This window comes from Grus americana, chromosome 2 (genome assembly GCF_028858705.1).
Source record: "Grus americana isolate bGruAme1 chromosome 2, bGruAme1.mat, whole genome shotgun sequence".
In the NCBI taxonomy this organism is placed as follows: domain Eukaryota; kingdom Metazoa; phylum Chordata; class Aves; order Gruiformes; family Gruidae; genus Grus; species Grus americana.
This window is the reverse complement of record NC_072853.1, coordinates 107,233,610-107,254,870: the sequence shown is the minus strand read 5'-3', so window position 1 is coordinate 107,254,870 and position 21,261 is coordinate 107,233,610. Positions and strand designations below refer to the sequence as shown.

Below are 21,261 nucleotides of genomic sequence, written 5' to 3'. Positions count from 1 at the left end.
TTTGTGGAGAGTCTTGGTGTTGTAGAAGAATGTATTATGATCCTCTCTCAGAGTTCACTGTAAGTTTTGTTGGCTCAAGAGAGATGGGTTTATCTCTGTGGAAGTAATGACTACTTGTTCAAACCCTGCTAATGCCTATGGGTAACTTGGACATTACCACACATTTTTGATGTTTGATATCAACCTTAAACTTTTCTGTGAACCTGGATTCATTGAGCTTTCTTTGCAGAGGACTTGAAAGCATAGGAAAAAGGAGAGAAGTACTTGAAGCAATTAAAGGGTGATTTTCAATTCTAGCTCAATCCATGTATTTTTATTATAATGTTCATTTATAAAATCTCTCAGAATGTGAAGAGTTGGGTAAATTAATCTGTAGTCTCCCTCTCATTCAAAGCAAGATCTTCACCTTTGTAAAAACTGTAAAAATAATAAAAGACTTTGTAAACTATGATAATATATGATAGTCTATAATACTATAAAATCCTAAAAGAATATCCTAAGTCTGCAAATTATGTATATGTGCATTCTTCCAGCTATATACGGATGCTCCATTTATAAGGACACCTTGATGTTTAGAAGCATAGTTAGATATACAGGCCTTGTACACATTTTCCAAAGTCTTTTTTTTTTTTTAACCCCTGGAAAGCAGTAGCTGATGCTCTCATCCTCTTTTAAACCTAGCATTAATCTTTAATTCATTAGTTGTGCTCTGTTTCATGTATACAAATAAGGTAGTGATATAATTGTCTGAAGTTTCCTTTTTGGAATTTTTCAGTTTTACTAATATTAGAAATGAAACATGTTCACTTTTTATACTGTCATTTATTGGCTGCTGTCATGATAATGTAAACTTGAAAAAGGAGTTGAATTAAAAAGGAAGGAATGAACTGGGACTGTTCAGCGTGGAGAAGGCAAGGGGGGAAACTTATCAATGCATACAAATACTTGATGGGAGGGTCTAAAGAGGACAAAGCCAAACTTTTCTCAGTGGAATCCAGTGTCAGGGCAAGAGGAAGTGGGCACAAACTGAAATACAAGAATTTCCATTTAAATATAAGAAGAAACTTTTTTGCTGTGGCAGTGGTCGGATACTGGAGAAGTTGCACTGCAAGGATGTGGAGTTTGCATCCTTGGAGAGATTTAAAACCCAGCTGGACACAGTCCTGGGCAACCTTCTGTAGCTGACCCTGGTCTGAGCAGAGGGGTTGGCCTCGATGATTTCCAGAGGCCCCTTCCAGCATCAGCAATTCTGTGATTCTAAGTGGATGGGTTGTAGTGTGTTATCGAGACATGTTTAGTCATAGGCTGTGGTAGAAGATAACTAACTGACAATTTCAGCATTTTATTTTTTAAATAATTCATAGCTTGTAAGTTTTTAGAGTGTGTAGTCAGTGGTCAGAGCATGGTGAGAGGGCAAAATGGAGAAGAGGCAAGGTTATAAGGGAATGCCAGATTTATTTAAGGTTGTTGAATGGCTAGAGACCTATTCTGTATCCTTTGTACCTGAGCACAATTAATTAATCCTTTTTTTTTTTTCAGTGAGGAATTAGTAGTGTGAATAAGTACTGTAAGATCAAGGTTCAATGCATAGTTAAATGAATGTCCTTGTTCTGCTTATGTTAGGAAACAAGAAGATGGTGTATTCCAAGTACCATTGCCCTCAATGGCAGTACTATTTTTTTCTTTTATTGCAAGTAGAGCATCATCTGTTCAGACACTGATGGAATCTGGGTGAGGTTCTTTTGGTGACAGAAGCACATGGATAAGCCAACTGCACAAAGAGCTCTAAACCAGGAAAATAGGTTCTGCTGAAAATTAGGAAAAACTCTTCGCTCCTTCACAGAGACCAAAGTTAGAAGATGAATTCCCCCACATTAATTTGTTTGAAAATATGATGAGCAAATGAAAAGAAGTGAAGGGCTTATGATGGTAAAGTAGGAATGCAACTTTTTATTTTCTATTGGTGTGATTATAAGGTGTTGTTGCTTATCAGTCCCATGAGATACAGAGTCACTTTTGTTTTTAAACTTCCCCCTTTCATCCAGAGTTGGATACCAGCTAGTAGTCTTCTAAAGGTCTATACACTTTACTGCAGAAGTCAGGTCTTGGCATTGTAAATTTATGCTTGGAAGTTGTCATCACTAGTGACAGATTTGTCATATTACCTGGGATAAATAAGTAAATAAAAATCACTTGAATTGTGACTCAGCTGATGAATCTGTGAAAAGTGCCTGTCCCAGAGATATGTACCACTGTCCTGGTTATAGCTGGAATAGAGTTAATTTTCTTCCTAGTAGCTGTCATAGTGCTGTGGTTTGGATTTAGTATGAGAATAACATTGATAACACACTAATGTTTTAGTTGTTGCTAGGCAGTGTTTACATTTAAGTCAAGGACTTTTCAGCTTCCCAGGCCCTGCCAGTGAGGAGGCATGAGCCTTTCCGCAGGAGGTGCACAAGAAGCTTGAAGGGGGCACAGCCAGGACAGCTGACCCAAACTGGCCGAAGGGATATTCCATACCATATGATGTCATGCTCAGTATACAAGCTGGGAGGAAGTGCCTGGCGGGGGGAGGAGGTGGCGATTGCTGCTCAGGGACAGGCTGGGCATCGGTTAGTGGGTGAGCAACTGCATTGTGCCTCACTTGTTTTGTTTATTCTATTATTTTCTCTTCCTTTGCTGTCCTATTAAACTGTCTTTATCTCAACCCATAAGTTCTACTTTTTTTCCATTCTCATCCCCATCACACCATGGGCAGGGGGGAGTGAACGAGTGGCTGCGTGATGCTTAGTTGCTGGCTGGGGTTAAACCAAAACAGTCCTTTTTGGCACCCAGTGTGGGGCTTGAAGGGTTGAGAGCACGACAGATCTGACCAGAGAGTGTTAAAACAAATTTGTTGTACACATTCATTATATTGGTTTAACAGTTGCTGTCATAATGTTTTATTTGTTCTCAGAGTTGTGTTGTATGACACCTTGCTTGCCATATATACTGTTTATCAGTATTTATGTGCTGTTTATCACGTTGGGGAGTTGGATTAGGGTTATCGCTTTGCTATGTTATGTAGCAGTGGCTTATGATATGATAAAATAATTGGTCATGAGACAAATCTGGTATTTGTACTCAGCATTGCCATCATCTCTGTACTTCAGGAGCCATCTATCGGAAACAATAATTACACTTTTTACCTTTTCCCCTTGGAGACCCAGTCTTTGGGGGAAACGCCTTCCTTCATCTCCCTTTTCTCCTCCAAGCTAATTACAATAGCTCTTGTGAATTTTGAATATCCTTGGGATGTTCAAACCAGCATGTTCCTACTGCTATGTCTCCTGAATGCGTTCCTGGTCTTCTACTTGTTTAAGGTCAACAAGCAGTTTAGGAATATGACCCAGGCTCTGTAAGAGTATGGTCATAGGTTGCATGGCATGTGGAAGAATATGGGCTGGTATCTAGAGAACTTCTCCCTTCCAATGGTCTGGAACTTCACCCCCCGAACAACTACAGGATCCTGATGAAGTCATAGAATGTTTGAAAAAAAAATGCTGTGGCTGTTCCAGACAGGCACAACTTACCACACTGTGCTGGACCCTGGCTAATACCTACCAAACACTGCTCAATATTATGCAGCACCTTCAGGGAGAAGAGAGGGAAAACAAACCAACAGGTACTGTGGTTACTCCAACCCCCACAACAGGTACCGTGGCTACTCAAACCTCAGTGACAGGCACTGTGGTTACTCCAACCCCAGCGACAGGCAGTGCAGCTGAACCAAAGAACCAACCCATGCCAGTATCAGTCACCCCTCTACACAAGAAAAAATAGTAGAAGTCAGCTTGTTTAGTAAAGGATGAAGAAGCTTCTCCTAAGAAGGAGCAGGAGGAATAAGCATACTGCCCTGCCAGCGAGGAAGTAGACTACTCTGAAGCAGGTCTGTCATGAGAACAGGAGAAGGAAGAGGAAGAATTCCCCACTTTTCTCTGAGGAAGAACTCAGTGGGAGGGTTCTTCCTTAGAGGAAGAGGAAGAACTCATAAACGAGATGGTAACCACCCAATCTCTGTCCCTGAGTGAGCTGCAACATATGCAAAAGGATTTCAGCCATTGTTCAGGCAAGCACATTGTCACCTGGCTGCTCCGATGCTGGGATAATGGGACCAGTAGCCTGGAATTAGAGAATAAGGAAGCCAAGCAGCTGAGATCCCTCTCTAGGGAAGGGGACATTGACAAGGCAATTGGAAGAGGGGCACAAGTCCTCACCCTCTGGAGGTGACTCCTGTCCGGCGTGAAGGAAAGGTATCCCTTCAAGAAAGATATTATATGTCACCCAGGCAAGTGGAGCACCAGAAAGAGAGGTTTCCAGTACCTGAGGGAATTAGCCATGCTGGAGGTGGTTTATGATGACCTGAACAACGAGCAGTTGTCAAAAGATCCAGATGAAGTCAAGTGCATGTGACCTATGAGGTGGAAGTTTGTACGGAGCGCACCATCGTGGTATGTTAACTCAATGGCAGTAATGATCTGGAAGGATGCAGAGGGACAAATGGTGGATGAATTGGCTGGTCAACTCCAGCAGTACAAAGAAAGTCTTTCTTCCTCCCTTATCTCAGCTGTAGAGAAACTATCCCAGGAGGTGCAGCAACTCAGAAAGGATAGGTCCTACTCCCCACCTGTATAGACCATATCTCAGCTACTAGGAGTAAGCATTCTTCTGCTCAAGAGAGAGGATACAGATGTCTTTTTTCCCAGGAAATCAAGGAATAGAAGCCTGTAGTGGCTGATCGATGGATCTGTGATTTGACTGAGTTGAATGTTATAACAAGTTCATATAAATTGATACTTTCTATGCTCTTCATGTTCTGTGTAACTGTTATTTAAGTATCCTAGAATATGGTGCTGCATGTGAGTATCATCTGAGAATGTTGCCTCATTACATTTAGACTGAGATTTTCAGGGTAATTTTCAGAGAACATTATAAAATACTTAAAATTTTCACAATTTCATCTGCCTTCTACAAAGTGTTTTTTTCAAGGGCACAGTTAAAGTCAGACCAGAATCATTATGGGAGGATCTTTTTTTTTTCTTTAAAAAACCAGCAAAACAGATAGTGTTATATTCTGTTTCTATTCCAAAAGAATTTTTCCTGCCAATGAGTTTTGTGTCAGTGCCTCAGTATAGGCCAGGTGTTTGTTCTACATCAGATTCACTTCATCATGGCAATATTTAAGTGGGAGTTAACGGTTGGATACCACCGATGTTGCTTTCAACAGGTGAGTTTTAATTGTCAGAATTTTGTTAGCAATATAATTAAAATGGTCACGTTCATTAGCACCTCTACTGTGCCAGATGTTGCTCTAATGTGCCAGATGTTGTCCTCACCTTGGGTTTGAATAGTGTGTTAGGCCAACTACTCTCTTCACCTTACTTGAATTGCTTGCCTTTAAAGGTTCCACTCTATTTACTATAGTATTTTTACTTTCAAAATAGATATATTTATTAGCTAATTGCCATGTAGAAAAGTTTTTCCCAGCTACCCAAGCTCTTCCCTCTCTCACCCATAAACTGCCTAGAGTTCTGGTTTAAGCTAGTGTTATGGGGGCAATTTCATACATTCTTAATAATAGTTTGTCTTTCCTTACAAATCACTTAACTGATAGAGATTATATTAAACAATTATTTGACTCAGTCCAGAAACTTAAATCTTAGAAGATAAAATGTGATGAAATAAGGGAGTTATTTAAATGCACTTGATAATGCCACAGAGCAAGAAGTGAACTGTAATGTCTCCAATTGGAAATGAGGAGGGAATCTGGGTGAGGACGATATACATACTAGATTTGGGACTGGGCCAGAATACTGGAGATAACATTCATAAACTTGTTAAAAGTGTAATGGGATCTTGTAATGTAATCACTCATGTCGTCATATAAATGGTACATTTTCATGATACTCCTTCCCTTGACATCTTACTAGGATGCTATTTTTGTAACAACTCAGAGGGAATTGCTCCATTAGCTGCATCACTGGCTATGTCTACATTAGCAGGTAGCATAGCACAGTAGGAGCACATCTGTAGATCACAGATACATGTTATGGGAGAGGAGGGTTACTTTAGAAAAGGTCTTGTCTGTCCTCCTGGATTGAATGTTCCTACTGCATGTGGAGTTTGAAGAGGTTTGAAGGAGAGTGTCCATGAACCTTTGCTTCTTGAAATCTGGGTGCCTCAGTGGGGTCTATCAGGAGATAGATCAGCTTTTCTCTGTGTCACATCGGTGAGTTTATCCCATACGGATGACTCCACCTAATATGGATGACTCCACCAGTCAGCCATGTAAGATCTCACAGATGGAACTTGGGCTTATTTTGCACATGCACGTTGTGTTGCTGTTTGGATGCATGGGACATTGTGGAGGCTGACGTTTGAACCATGTCCTTCCCATGGGGAAGGGAGAGGAACTACAGCAGCCAGTTTGAGGAAGCCCAATTGAAATGCCACGTTTTCCTGTGTGATCTTTTGTCTGAGGAAGAAGAGATAAGCACTAACTTTCCAGAGGTCAACACTTGACACTTTTCCCCTGGTCCTCCAGAGGTCCAAGGCCTGGGCAAGTTTGGACTGGTAGGAGTGAGTTAACCTTGAATTGTGGGAGAACCAGCAACTGCATTTTCAGCAGTGCGGAAAGCTGTCTACCATGAGCTGACTTTAGCACCACTGGTGAAAGCTTAGTCAGCTTGCACCTCTGTCACAGTGAGCCTCTTGACTGCTAAAGCCATCAGACCTTCACAGTCCAGGCTCTCTGCCCTAGCTCTCTGCTGCCATGCTCCAGGTAAGCAATGTACTGGGAAAGCATGCAGCTCTGGTCAATATTTAAAAAAAAACACCAAAAAAACCAACCCACACAATAAACAAACAAGCCAAAAAACCTCGAACTCGACCTGGAGAAACAGCTGCCAAAATGGCACAGCAAAGGTTTTCCAACAATAAAACTTGATTGCTTGAGAGGACTAATATGGCCCCCGCCTTGTGGGAAGATAAAGAGGAGAGAGGGCAAGGTGTCCTAGTGCACGGATATTATTCAGTACTCTAGGCCATGGCCTGCAGCCTCTCCTCCCATGGCCTGCTGGGCTGGCAGAGCACTTCACAGAAAGATAGTCTTTGTCATAAACATCCCAGAATTCACCAGTTCCTGATGATGTTGAAATGGAACTGACACAGAACTATTTAGGGAGACGTGCAAAATTAAAGGCCACCCTTATCTTAGAACTATGCATATATAAAAAGCAAACGTATGTAACTGAACCAACAGTCTTGTCTGTGCCTTTAACTGAGAAACATCTACTTTTGTGCAGATATTTTTGGACGTGAAGAAAAGCCCTAAATAACTTATAAGAAATGGGATGCAGAGCTTTTTTTTTTTTTTTTTCCTCTTCAAATTCAGCACAGGTCTGGAGCTGTTCTGCAGATGATCTAGATGACTGATGGTTTGTAGCAGCACATGAAATATTTGTAGCTAAGGAGAGAAGTAAAATTTAAAGGCTTGCTGGGATACTTAAGCTGTCAGGGTAGATGGTTATCTTAGTAGTCATACAAACTCTGTACATCTCCAGTTTAAAAAGAAAATATTCTTCAATTTCTATTTGTTTCTAGGCCTACTTTTGTTTTAACATTTGGAAAACTTTTGAGTATATTGTATCTGAACCTAGGAGAGAATAAATTATAATGAATAATTTATTTGAGAAACTTCTTTTCTTTTTCCTGTTCATGTCTTGTTTGTGAAGTGCTGGTATTTTTTCAGAAATATATTTATAATTTAAAATGCATCACTGGACACTTTTGTGATAATTTAATGCAGAAATGTTGATGTTCTTTGGGAATCTGGTACTGCTTTCATATTTGAAGCCTATTCTTTATATATTACTTAACTTTCCTCATTTTTGATTGTTCAATGGGGTATATTCTTGGAAATTAACTGCATAAAGGGCACACAGGTCTTCAAGGTAAATTCAGAAAGTTTAATGAACTGTTCATGAGTTTTTTCTCCTACTCAAATTTAATAATGCTGAAAGCACCCCTGAAACAAATTGTAGTTTCTGGGGAAAATGTAGAAACGCATTCTTGATTTTGATTTTTTACTGACTACTTCTGGAAATCTTTTGTTCAAAATGTAAAGTGTTTTCAGATTCTGCTTCATGATTCATTGATACATTATACAGTCCAGCTTATTTAACAAGGAGTATGATCAGCCATGTTGTATTTCTCTGCTCATTTCGTTTACTTTTTGTTACCGTATTCAGATTTCTAAAAGCAGAAGAAATTTCCCCCTCTCTTTCAAGCCAGCTGGGACAAAGCAAGGTCAAAAGTCTGGAGTGGTCTTTATCGATGTCTGAATTTCACTCTTTCCACTTACATTTAGCCTGAGGTTTTATATACTGTTTTAAAGGGAACACCCCACCCTCACCCTCTCCCCCCAATATTAATTTGAGAACAGAGAAACTCACACACTTGCAGGTTGGCTAATGAAGATAATTACATAGGTACTTATTTATGCAGGGGAACATAGACGGGCAAGCAAGGTGTAATCCTAAAAGGCTTTGGCTTGCAGGGTGTGGTCTTGCTGTAAGGTCAGTCTGTTAATGGCACAACAGGCATGCCCAGGTGAAGAAACAAAGGTTAAGTTATCATTAGGTGGCTTATATTATTAGCTCCTTTAATTTCCGCCAGGCTTTGTCAAGCGGACAGTGTACACAACAAGCACGCTAACACTCAAGTCATTTTAGGACTATTTGGAGTCATTTTTGAGGCTTGACTGGGAACAGATACTGAATAAAAGAAAGCTGACTTGCAGTGAGTAGAAATAGGACAAGAAAATATTTAATCTTTCAGAAAGCTGTGCATAAGCCTTTCTGTGCTGTTGCATAAAATATGACTGAAAAATGTGGTAGGCCTAGATTCCCTACAGGGACAAAAGAGATCTCCACATTACTCACATTAGTGATGGCTGACATGGTATGTACTTCAGCACTTCATGGCTGCAGAGTTCCTTACTTAAATGGAGGCCAGGTATCTCCTATTAAATGTATTGGAAAATTTAAATATAAAAACATACTGAAAATTACACCTTCCACTGATTTAGTCAGTTTCATTTATTCACCCATATATCTTTTTGGACTGTAACTTAGCTGTGGAATGCCAGGTGTCTCTGTAATAGAAAAAGCTGCAAAGATTTATGCACAGTGTTAACTCTGCATGTAATGTGTAAGACTATTAGCTTCAAGGCTCCTTTTCAGCATTCACAAGTCAGTGCAGGGTGCGAGTTACAGCATGTCCTGCATTCACAGAAATGAAGAATCCTTCCTTACTGTGGCACCAAAATTGCAAATGCTTTTAATAATTACTTTGCCAATTAATTCCTCCTTTCCTAGGTACACAATGAAAATCTCTGGAGGTTAGATTTAATTTACAGGTGCAAGTCCATAGTTACAGGTGGTTTCTGTGCCACTCTTGCAGGAGCTTTGGTGTAAATGTAATCAAACATCATCTTTTCTGGGTTCCCTTGAAACCTGGAAAATCAAATTTTTATGTATTAGGTTAAGAAATTTAGAAATACTGAGATTTTGGTTTAACAGTACTTAAAATATGACCAAGAAAATTATTTCTTTGAAATTACAGTTAGGGCTTTGAAACTAGTGAAGGAAAAGAACAGTACCTGAATACATCATTTGAGATTTTTGAAAGATCCTATCTATTCAGTCAGGTATATATATGTTAATTTGAGAGGAGAGAAAAAGAAAATCAAGAGCAATGTCATTATCTAAAGACTAATACTGTGATGCTGTCTATTCCAGATCTGTTGCAGAAGCCACAGAGGTTGATCTCAACATGAGAGTTGGATTGCATACAGGCAGGGTGCTTTGTGGGGTCCTGGGTCTCCGAAAATGGCAATATGATGTCTGGTCAAATGATGTGACTTTAGCTAATGTAATGGAAGCTGGAGGACTGCCTGGGTAAGTCTGAGAAAGAACCACAGAGAAAGAAACAGAGACCTGTATGGGAAGAATTTATTTCCTTCTTTGAGGCATTTGCAATGTAATTGCTATTTATAGGAAGGGTTGTGTTTGGTAAGACCAATCGATGTATTATGTGATTTATCCTGTGGAATTCTCCAGATGATCTTTATATTTACATTAGTAATAGGTTAGATTAGAAGCAAAACATTTCCAAATGAAATCCTTATTAGAAGCTGCCAAATATAAACAGTAGGAACGAGGCAGTGCTAGGAATGTGGAATGCTAGACTTTCACCATTACACGTTATAAAAGTAAAACCCTTTAGTTATTCCAGGAAATTTTTACCCTTGCATCTGTACACATGTGGGGGGTGTGCCTTACTCCATTTTCATGGCAAGATTTCCAACATTAGTAGTGTGCTATAGAAAAAAACCAAAACATTTATGCACTCAAATGTTGATGGTGTGTTTGCAAATGATACAGCACATAAACCTGCAGCCAATCCATGAGGCACGGCCTGGAATTTTAAGTACTCCTTGGACAGCCTTGGACCCAGTTTAAAAGCGCACAGTGCACTTTCAGAAAGGTACATGGGTATGCTTCTGTGTGCAACTTACATTTGGATTGGGACCTACCATCCTCAGTTGGATTTTTACAAGATCATGATTTGCTGACCAGGGGGACAATGGAACCTCTTTATTTTTGTGGTTAAGATGAGTGAATTTCTGTTTGTTACATACGTCTGCCGCCTTAGAGAATGTTGTCAGTGTATTTTGTGTGTTCCTTACCTTAAGGCCTTCCAGCAGAGAAGAATCTGAATACATAGAGCAAAGCAGTAATAGCTTTTCAGGTATCTTCTGTGAAGACATTTCAAATATAAGGGGTCTTTTGGGAGAAAACATGAAGACAGTTTTCAGGATAAGAAAACTCATGAATAGTGTCAAAGATGGCTGTGCTGCCAAAACAAAGTGAATTAGAAAGCTGCCTACTAAACAGAATGAGTAAATGAAACAAGTCAGAGACATGAAGGGGAACAGAAGAAGTTTGTCCTTTATGCACAGGAGAGATTCGGACTGTGAAGCCAAAAGTTTCAAACAGGAGGATGTTTTTCCAAGCAGGCAGTGAGGTAAACACTTAAGAAAGCCACACAATGTGGAAGATGATGTGCAGACTTTCACTTTCAACAAATCTTACAAATCTGCAAGTGTTTGGACAGTCAACAGTTATCTTTCTGTTCACTCTGCTCCAGTTTAGATAATGCACGTAATAGAAATATTTCTATGTTCTATTTGGCTGAAAAGAGAAAACTATTTTTTTTACGACGACAATGGGGTTTTGCATGTAATTCGACCTCTTTATGATCTTCTGAACAGAAGGGCATTTCAGTAGCAACTAGCTCATAATGTACCTTGGCTTTAAGCAACAATGTCCAATTTTTCTCTCCAGGAAAGTTCACATTACAAAGACCACCTTGGAGTGCCTAAATGGGGACTATGAGGTAGAACCAGGATATGGTCATGAAAGGAATAGTTTCTTGAAGAAGCATAATATTGAAACATATTTTATTGTGCCATCCCATCGTAGGAAGGTAAGCTCCACAAATTCTAGCTTATTCTGTGATATGTTTTTGTAATTTAACAACTGTTCTGTGATATTCCAAAAGCAGAGGCAATACTGGTATTTCTTATTTCTAAAAGCTCTTCAAGCACTCTTGAAATTAGATCTTTTGGTTTTGGCTGAGGCAGGCATGCTAAAAAAGCTAACCTTGAATGATACATAGAGAAGATGATCAATTTACTTTTGAAGTTTAAAACAAAACAATTTTTCCCTTTACCCCCCAAAAAAGAAAACTGTTGTTTTATTCAAATTCTGTAAGCATTCTATCAGAAATTACATGATATGTTACTCCAAAAATTTTATTCACTCTTCCCTTCCTCCTCCCTTCAAAAGGGTGTTTTAGAATATTAATGCTCACAGCTTGGCTATTTTTCTTCCACTTATCTTTACTCTTTCATTCACATACTCCCATGCCATTTTACTTATGCTCTCCGAACCCCTTTTGCAACCACTTGTGATACTGCTGGCTCCTTTACTGGGCCTAGAGGAATCCCCAGTGAATAGACACAGAAAAAGTATTTACAGACATGTCATGCCCACAGCAGAAAAGTTAGTGAAATGTATTCAGCAGTGATTGAACTAACATCCCCTGGAAGTCTGGAAAAGCTGCCATGTTGCCAAGCTATATAATACAAGCCCTTTTATCTAGGTCAGGGGAAGAGGCTGGGCTCAGCCATCCTGCTTTCAAATGTATACACCACTGTACCACAGATCAGATATTTATGCTGAAGCTGAGTAAATTTGCTAAGATTATTGCAACAAATAATATATTCTGTGTCCAAAACATGCATGTTTTTTTTCTCCTGCTACATTGAGCTGCTCATGACAAATCCAACATCATTTTCCTTGCTTGCTCTGCCACCTCAGACTCCCACAATAATTTTGGTCATCCCTTTCTTATCTTAGCTGCCCTCCCCCCCATATTTTCTCAATCTCCCCTCTCCCTTCAGCTTCTTCCTTTTGTCAGACCCCTAGAGATGTACCATGGAAAGAGAAGTCAGTGGTGCTGTTGAGGGACAATAATGTTTTCTGCTCTTTTCTTCTTTTTGGTGGAGAACAGAAAATGGAAAGTGTGGAAAGAATAAGGTAAGAGAAAATTTTAGCTCATTTGAGCAGGAACTTAATTTCTTAGATGTTGCTCAGGATTTAGCCACCCCTGATAGAGATGGATGTGACTCCTTGTTCTAGCCAGATTTTCTGGATAAGGAGAACAGAGGCCCAGCAGTGCAACGGTAATATCTTGAGTCTCAGCATGCAGTGAAGTTGGTGACAGTGGTTTTCCAACAGGTTCATTTATAGTCACACCTTTCTTCCTCAACCAGTTACTGAGTGGACCTCAAAAGTAAATCATGAAACGGGTGAAAATTTCATGCAGTTGGAATTACCCAGTGAAAACTGCCTGTTTAGGGCAGCCTTTTGTTCTACTACAAAATCTTTTGTGACCTCAGTAGGAGTCTTGATGTAATCATCATTTAAACACATTCAGTTTGTTCCAACCTTTTCCACATTAAATGAGGCTTATCTTAGAAGTTATCTGGCATAACATGTTTATAGGCCAAGAGGAATTTTATTGCTCTTTATCTCAGCCAGAGAACTCAGGATACAGACTTTTGCACCCTTATCTTCTGAGACTCTGCCCAAACAAGTTCTATTCAGGGATTTGGTCTTAGAGGGAAAATTATAATATCCAGTTCTGAAAGGAAGTATGAAAACAATACAGACAAGGTTTTAAAATGATGTCAAAGCTCCATGCCAACAGGTGTTTGACAAAAATGTAACCAGGGAAAACCAGGTCATCTTGAATTCCATGCCCACAGTCATTTTCTTGATCTGAATTTGATGACTCGGGGAATTTTTATGGACATGTTGGGAGTCCGATCACCAGAGGAATTTGATTCTGGGAGTGAAAACTCCTGTTGTTTTATCCCTGAAAGGCTGCTGCAAGGATTTTTTTTATGCCCTTCCTCTAAAGCATCTTGTTATTAGAGAGATGGAGTGTTCTCATCCACTGTGAAAATCATGCAAGCTCATGTTTTGCTCTTCTGCTGGTATATATGACTAGATTTGGTTTTAGGCAGTATGAAAGAAAACCAGTGGGCTAGGTTATGTTTTGGCAGTCAGTGAGAGATTTTTCTGTTGGCTTTCTTGAAACCAGAAATAGTTCCTAAATCAATCAATCCCAATCCAGTAGAAAACGTAAGTGAGGGTTTAATGAAGGTAGGTGTGTTGCTTATTGCTGCTAGATTTTTTTGTCCTGGTTTTCTGCTGTTTTCACTCCTACAGCATTATGTATAATTTCATTTGCTATGTTATTATATATCAAGTCTTGTTTCATATTGAGAAGAGAAATAGCTGAATTTCAGGAAATTATTGATGGGTTGGTGCACAGAGACAAGTAGAGAGAAAAGGGGATAAATATGGCTATGACATATAGAAACTGTGCCATGTCAAGTCCGCTGCGGAAACCAGTGACTGAGGACCAGAAGCTTGACATTCACATATTAAAGTAAACCAGGTCAACGCATGTATAATGTACAAGGATGAGAGCCTATTACTGTGTGAGCACACATTTCTTTGTCTTTGCAAGATTGCTGAGAAACTACTGGTGACTGCTAAGAAATGACTGATCGGTTTGTCACCAGCTACATAAACCAAATGCCATCTTACCCATGGGTGTCACTGACGGATTTGTGGAAGTGGCAGATGCTGTGGTACAGCTTGGCTAACAACATTAGCTCTCCGGCATGCATCAATGGCATGTCAGCCAAACTGGCAGAAAGAAACACTTCATGAATTTTACTGGTATTGACTGGCTTCTCCACTGGGCTCACAGATCAATCGGCATGTCACTTTGCTGTTTGTCACAGTACATCATAGCCATCCCCAGTCTTCATATACTTGCGTACTGATCATTGGACCACGAGCTACATAATAGTTTATTTACCTTCAAAATAAACATCTGCTGTTCCCTCCTACCCTAATTCAGTCATTAACTCTTCGAGACCTAGAAACAGAAGGCTACCCACGAAGCACAGACAACATGGAGTTTCTTTAGGTGAATTCAGCTATCTGCTGGTTTGATATTGTATTCCTTCCTCTGGAGCCTCAGTATCTGAAATGCAGACGCATTTTTTTATTCTTTATGCATCATCTCTGACATTAATATGAACTGACTTCAGCAGGTATGATGCCAAGAGGAATGAAAATCAATGTTATGAGCAACAGATGGCCAAGAATCTGTTGAATTTGAAAGGTAAATAGGCCCACGTAGGTTTTAAAAAAATTTTTTTTTATTTATTTAGAAGACACATACCCCGCATTCTTCCATTTTTAGTCCGACAGGAAGATCTTTCATCGCAAATATTGCCCAAGCCGAGAATGAGAATAACAGTATAAGACGACTCATTCAAGTACCAGGTACATTTTAAATGTGAACAAATTATAAAGTATTCCCAATTTTTTTAATCTTTTATTGAATCGGCTAACAACCACAATTCTGTGATCTGATGTGATTAATAGATTTCTGTATCAGCTAATATGTGTGAGAGCACTTCTGAGTGGCCACTGAGGGAATACTTTTCTTTTTGTTTTGTAGCAGTTTTTATTTTGGTAGAGATTATATTAGTTTATTATTATTATTATTATTATTACTATTACTACTACTGCTATTATTAAGCAATAATTATGACTGGATAACATTCAGCTTCTAAACAGATTTAAATAGTTCATCTGATTTCCAAAGGCATACAGAATTTTTTTGAATTAAATTAAATATTTTTGCTGACCATCCTAGTTAAAAATTTACGCAAATATGCTTTTAAAATATAATATAAAATGTTATGATGCCCTGACAAAGTTTCTAGTTCTGAAAATGCCAGTACATGTCTCTACAAGTAAAGTTGAATTATGTATTCATGATATTTTATATTGATATTAAAACTTACAGTGATGTGACCAAAATACTGCACTGAGATGAGATTTGAAGAGTTTGATTAATGTAACTAGCCACAAGTCTGACCACATACATGAATGTCTTGGACTTTTAAAACAGGTTTGATCTAGTTAGTTAGAAAACAGATCTCTTTGTAATATATTAAATATTCACAAGATCCATACTCTGTGCTTTAGACACATGGACATACTCTTAGTTTCAAAATGTTCTAGCTTTCTGAAGTATTGTAAATATTACTGTATGTGTACGTTATTTCAGGGAAAAAAAAATCTAGGCCAGATCTCTTAATCTCAGAGCTCCTTATAAGAACTTTATAACTCTGCTTAGACCCAGGTAAATAATTTTCTATTAATGTTTTCTTGGTAATCTACCTGACTTTCAAACTGTATGCTTAAAATTTAATTTGATTTTTGTTTTAATAGAGTGGATCTGGCTTTCATCAGAATTCTTTGTTCTTTCCTTGTCAGCACTGATGTTAGTCAAAGTATCTTTGCCTCAGTTTTACAGCTGGTATAGCTGGCTCCCAGAAGCACAGCAGAGGTAGTGAACTTAGCTGGACTGTCTACTTCACTTTTATGATTGTTCTAGAAAGTATGATTCTCCTGCAGTAGAACACCTCCTAAGATTTGGGCACAACCTCAGTGATAACGAAGTGGTTATGTACTTGGGCTTACTTCTTTCTATTTGTTGCAGCAACTCACTCTTATGGCACATCTCTAGTTTTGAAAAGGCTCATTAATTTCGCCAGCTAAGAATGATGATTAAACGAAATTCCTAAGATACTTTTAAGATAGCCAAGCAGTGGCCAGAAGCGAATAAGTTTTTGTGAGGGAAAGATTTCTCAGAATGTGTTAGTTTTTGCATTTACAGAAGTGGGCTTGCAATCACTGTTACTTATTGCTAGCTTAAGGGAACCCGCTTCCCTGAGTAACTTTGCCAGCTCCAGAGCTAAGACAAAGGCAAATAATGCTCTAGACCATTAACAGGAAGCAATAGAGCTGTGTCCCAGAAAGGGGGTCATAAAAATTATAAAAATCATAGGGAAACACTATAGCACATGATATCTGCATGTACTATTTGAATAGCGCACAGTGCTGGACATTCATGAAAAGTCCATGAAAGTGAGTACCCCATCTGTTCGCCTTTTGGAAACTAGCTGTTTCTCTGAAAAGGCTGACATTTCTGTTTTCTACCTTACTGTGTACATACAAAGCCGTGCCAGGCAGTCTTAGAAAATCCCTTCTGTAGCTTGGACAGCCCTGCTCTATTATCTGAAGTCTCTGAGTAATGAATTCTATGACCATCCTGAAAATCCCAGATGAAAGGGTCTAACGTTTTTTTCTGAATCCTTGTTTAGTTATCCAGACGGAAGGAAATGGATGCTGGCTAGAGGTATGGCGCTCTGTCTGTTGCCTGATTTGCTGTGGTGAATCATGCCCTAAAGGTTCCAACACAGGTGGCTAAAATGTCTATTTTATATTTTTGTCCAAAAAATAATTGTAGCCAAACCAAAATTCCAGCAGTCTATTTGAAAAGAGAAGTTAAAACAATGGTTGAGGAAGAGGAGAGCACTTTTGTCAGTCTTATGATTTCAGGAAAACTCAGTTGAAAGCCTGAAGAGTCAAGAATCCTCTCTATAAGCAAACACAACTCAGGAGCATCCTTTGGAAAATACTATTTGAAATGTAAAATCTCTTGCAAATGTCAGAACTATCTAGAGCAATTATCTACACTATGCACCTGTGGCATAATTTATTATGAACTGCAGATGGATTTAACAGCTCAAAAGGCTGATCAGTTAATTTCTTTGACTCATGATCTAATAGGCAGAAATTCAGCAACCTGAGATTTGTTCTAACTTGCATGACAACAGCTGCAAGAAAAGTGGCAAAGGCTGTCACATTGCTTTCATATGTTGTTGTTTCATCTACCATAAACAGATGTGATTTTAAACTTCCTGCATTGCAGTCCCGTCACCAAGCTCTGCTGCTTGAAAAGGCAGCATTTTTTGACTTGGAGTACAACATCCTGCTTTACTGTTAATTCGCATAGCTTTGTTGCACGAAGCAGATGATCTACCTTCTATATTAAAATAAATTACTAGGCTCCATATATATCCACCAACAACCAATGGGGTTTGTCTGCTTATGTCTTTCCTGTGGCTGATTTCTTTTTTTTTCCCCAGCATGGAATGAACTTTATGCACCATAGCACAGAGATTTCTGATTGCTTTATTGCTTTGTATAGATTAAATACATAGTAACTACATGTACTTGCCTTTTCACTTTATTGGTGAATCACTTTTACCTGTGAATCATTGTTAGCAACTAGCATGTTTCACAAGTATAACTGCTCATATACACTCTTGAGATGCTTTCTATCATGTTTTAATAATACTTCCATCTAACTTTTTAAAGTGAAGCAATTTGATGTATATAATCCATGTGTTACTAGGATTTTTGATAGCAGATTGTTGGATTTTGTCTGACCTGATTAGAAGATGTCATCTTGGCATCATCATGTGAACAATAACGAAAGAAAAACAAGGCTACAGAAGGAAAAAGTAAGCTGAGTGAAACAATAGGTCTAAAATTACTGCACTTAATTCTTTTTAATTTATTATTTCCACTCAAATTGAAGTTTCATCTATATATGTAGGAAGTTTCCTTCTCTGCAAAGTTAATTTGATTTAATCACTCTGGTTAGGTCTATGTGAATATGCCACACTGTTCTCAGATTCTCCTTTTTTTTTCCAAATGCGTAAAATTTGTGTTTTCCACAGAGTACTTATGGCTCAACAAATTAATCTGTATGGCTAGCAGCTCCCTAGGATTTTTTTGCATTTGACTCTTCTGAAAATATCCAGTCCACTTTGTCTCAAGAAAGTTTTCATGGTCATTGCAAGTCATCAGCTTTCTGGACTAATTCATTCTGAGGATATTTTAAGTTAAGTGACCATATGCTCACCAGCCCTTATGGAGTGCTAGAGCTCTGACTCCTAAACTCTAGGTAGTAACCAAAGAAGTGATCATTACATGCAGAGCGTGTGAAAACTTTTCCAGCTACTCAGACAAACTCTCTCCTTCGCTAGCGCACAGCGAGAAAAATGTATTTGACAAAATTGTTCTAATTTGAAATGCTCCAAGTTAGGCATCTGAGTCCATAGCTGGGCACACACTGATGATTTCTGCTTTCAAATTGATGACCACCTGCAGCTACCGCTGCTGCCATGCCTGAGAGTCCAGGGTGCTCTTTGCTCTCAAATGGCTGACAGCTTCTACCGAGGAATTTAACTAGAGATCTGAATGCATAACTTGGGCATTTCAGGTTTTAGCACCCCAGATATACCTTAGCAGATCTGATTTAACAGATAGACACACAGCCTTTGATGGAAGCTCTGGCTTGTAACTGGACAGGGTCTGATCTGTGCTTGTGACTTTGCATTGCACAAGTATTGGAATATACGCACCCCAGCACTGGAAGTAGACTGCTTGTGTTACCACCCAGCAAACACAGACAGAGGAATGATGCTTGTGTTGCAAAGTATGTGTGGTGGGTTGAGCCTGACTGGGGCCAGGTGCCCACCAGAGCCGCTCTCTCACTCCCCTCATTCACTAAACAGGGGAGAAAAGGCATAACGAAATGCTTGCAGGTCGAGATAAGGACAGGGAGAGATCACTCACTAATTGTTGTCACGAGCAAAACAGACCAAACTTAGAGAGGGAATTCATCTAATTTATTACTAGGCAAAACAGAGTAGAGGAATGAGAAAATAAAATCAACTCTTAAAACACTTCCCCCCACCCCTCCCATCTTCCCGGGCTCAACTTCACTCCCGGCTTCAACCTTCCCCCCTCAGCGGCACAGGGGGACGGGGAATGGGGGTTATGGTCAGTTCATCTCACGGTGTTTCTGCCGCTTCTTCATCCTCAGGGGGAGGACTCCTCTCATCGTTCCCCTGCTCCAGCATGGAGTCCCTCTCACGGGGTGCAGACCTTCAGGAGCAAACTGCTCCAGCGTGGGGTCCCCCACGGGGTCACAAGTCCTGCCAGCAAACCTGCCCTGGCGTGGGCTCCCCTCTTCACGGGTCCACCGGTCCGGCCTGGAACTTGCTCCAGCGTGGGCTTCCCACGGGCCGCAGCCTCCTTCAGGTGCCTCCACCTGCTCCGGCGTGGGGTCCTCCACGGGCTGCAGGTGGAATCGCTACACCCCCTCATCCTTCCTCCATGGGCTGCAGGGGGACAGCCTGCTTCACCATGGCCTTCACCACGGGCTGCAGGGGGATCTCTGCTCCGGCGCCTGGAGCTCCTCCTCCCCCTCCATCTGCACTGACCTTGGTGTCTGCAGAGTTTCTTACATGTTCTCACTCCTCTCTCCGGCTGCAAAAGTTCTCTCTCCCAGTGTTTTTCTACTTCTTAAATATGTTATCACAGAGGCGCTGATTGGCTTGGCCTTGGCCAGCGGCAGGCCCATCTTAGAGCCGGCTGGCATTGGCTCTGTCAGACACAAGGGGAGCTTCTAGCAGCTTCTCACAGAAGCCACCCCTGTAGCCCCCCCGCTGCCAAAACCCTGCCACGCAAACCCAACACATTCCACCCCTCGCCTCTGTGAATCACATATTTAAGAATTATTAAAACATACATTCAACACAAAAACTACACACACACTAATCACATCAACAAGGAAAAAGAAAAAGAATTCCCCCCACCAGAATCAAAGCAACACTATCACAACACTAAACAAGAGTAGACAATACACACAGAATCCACCTCTCGTCCCTTCACCGCTATTTCACTCTCAATCTACGTTCAGTCAATGTTTTGCCCGTTACCTCCTCCAATTACTATCCTTATCTCGATTTTCTCACGCCCCACGTTGGGCGCCAAAAAGACTGTGGTGGGTTGAGCCTGACTGGGGCCAGGTGCCCACCAGAGCCGCTCTCTCACTCCCCTCATTCACTAAACAGGGGAGAAAAGGCATAACGAAATGCTTGCAGGTCGAGATAAGGACAGGGAGAGATCACTCACTAATTGTTGTCACGAGCAAAACAGACCAAACTTAGAGAGGGAATTCATCTAATTTATTACTAGGCAAAACAGAGTAGAGGAATGAGAAAATAAAATCAACTCTTAAAACACTTCCCCCCACCCCTCCCATCTTCCCGGGCTCAACTTCACTCCCGGCTTCAACCTTCCCCCCCTCAGCGGCACAGGGGGACGGGGAATGGGGGTTATGGTCAGTTCATCTCACGGTGTTTCTGCCGCTTCTTCATCCTCAGGGGGAGGACTCCTCTCATCGTTCCCCTGCTCCAGCATGGAGTCCCTCTCACGGGGTGCAGACCTTCAGGAGCAAACTGCTCCAGCGTGGGGTCCCCCACGGGGTCACAAGTCCTGCCAGCAAACCTGCCCTGGCGTGGGCTCCCCTCTTCACGGGTCCACCGGTCCGGCCTGGAACTTGCTCCAGCGTGGGCTTCCCACGGGCCGCAGCCTCCTTCAGGTGCCTCCACCTGCTCCGGCGTGGGGTCCTCCACGGGCTGCAGGTGGAATCGCTACACCCCCTCATCCTTCCTCCATGGGCTGCAGGGGGACAGCCTGCTTCACCATGGCCTTCACCACGGGCTGCAGGGGGATCTCTGCTCCGGCGCCTGGAGCTCCTCCTCCCCCTCCATCTGCACTGACCTTGGTGTCTGCA

General features: G+C 40.7%; 1 protein-coding gene across 1 annotated transcript in view; it reads left to right on the top strand.

Annotated features, from left to right (window-relative positions):
* Positions 1-21,261, top strand: part of ADCY1 (adenylate cyclase 1) — a 165,473-nt gene that overhangs the window by 90,103 nt on the left and 54,109 nt on the right. Inside the window, exons 6-7 of the mRNA XM_054814354.1 lie at positions 9,840-9,998; positions 11,448-11,589. Coding sequence (XP_054670329.1) covers positions 9,840-9,998; positions 11,448-11,589 — 301 coding nt within the window. The remainder of the gene's footprint in view (positions 1-9,839; positions 9,999-11,447; positions 11,590-21,261) is intronic.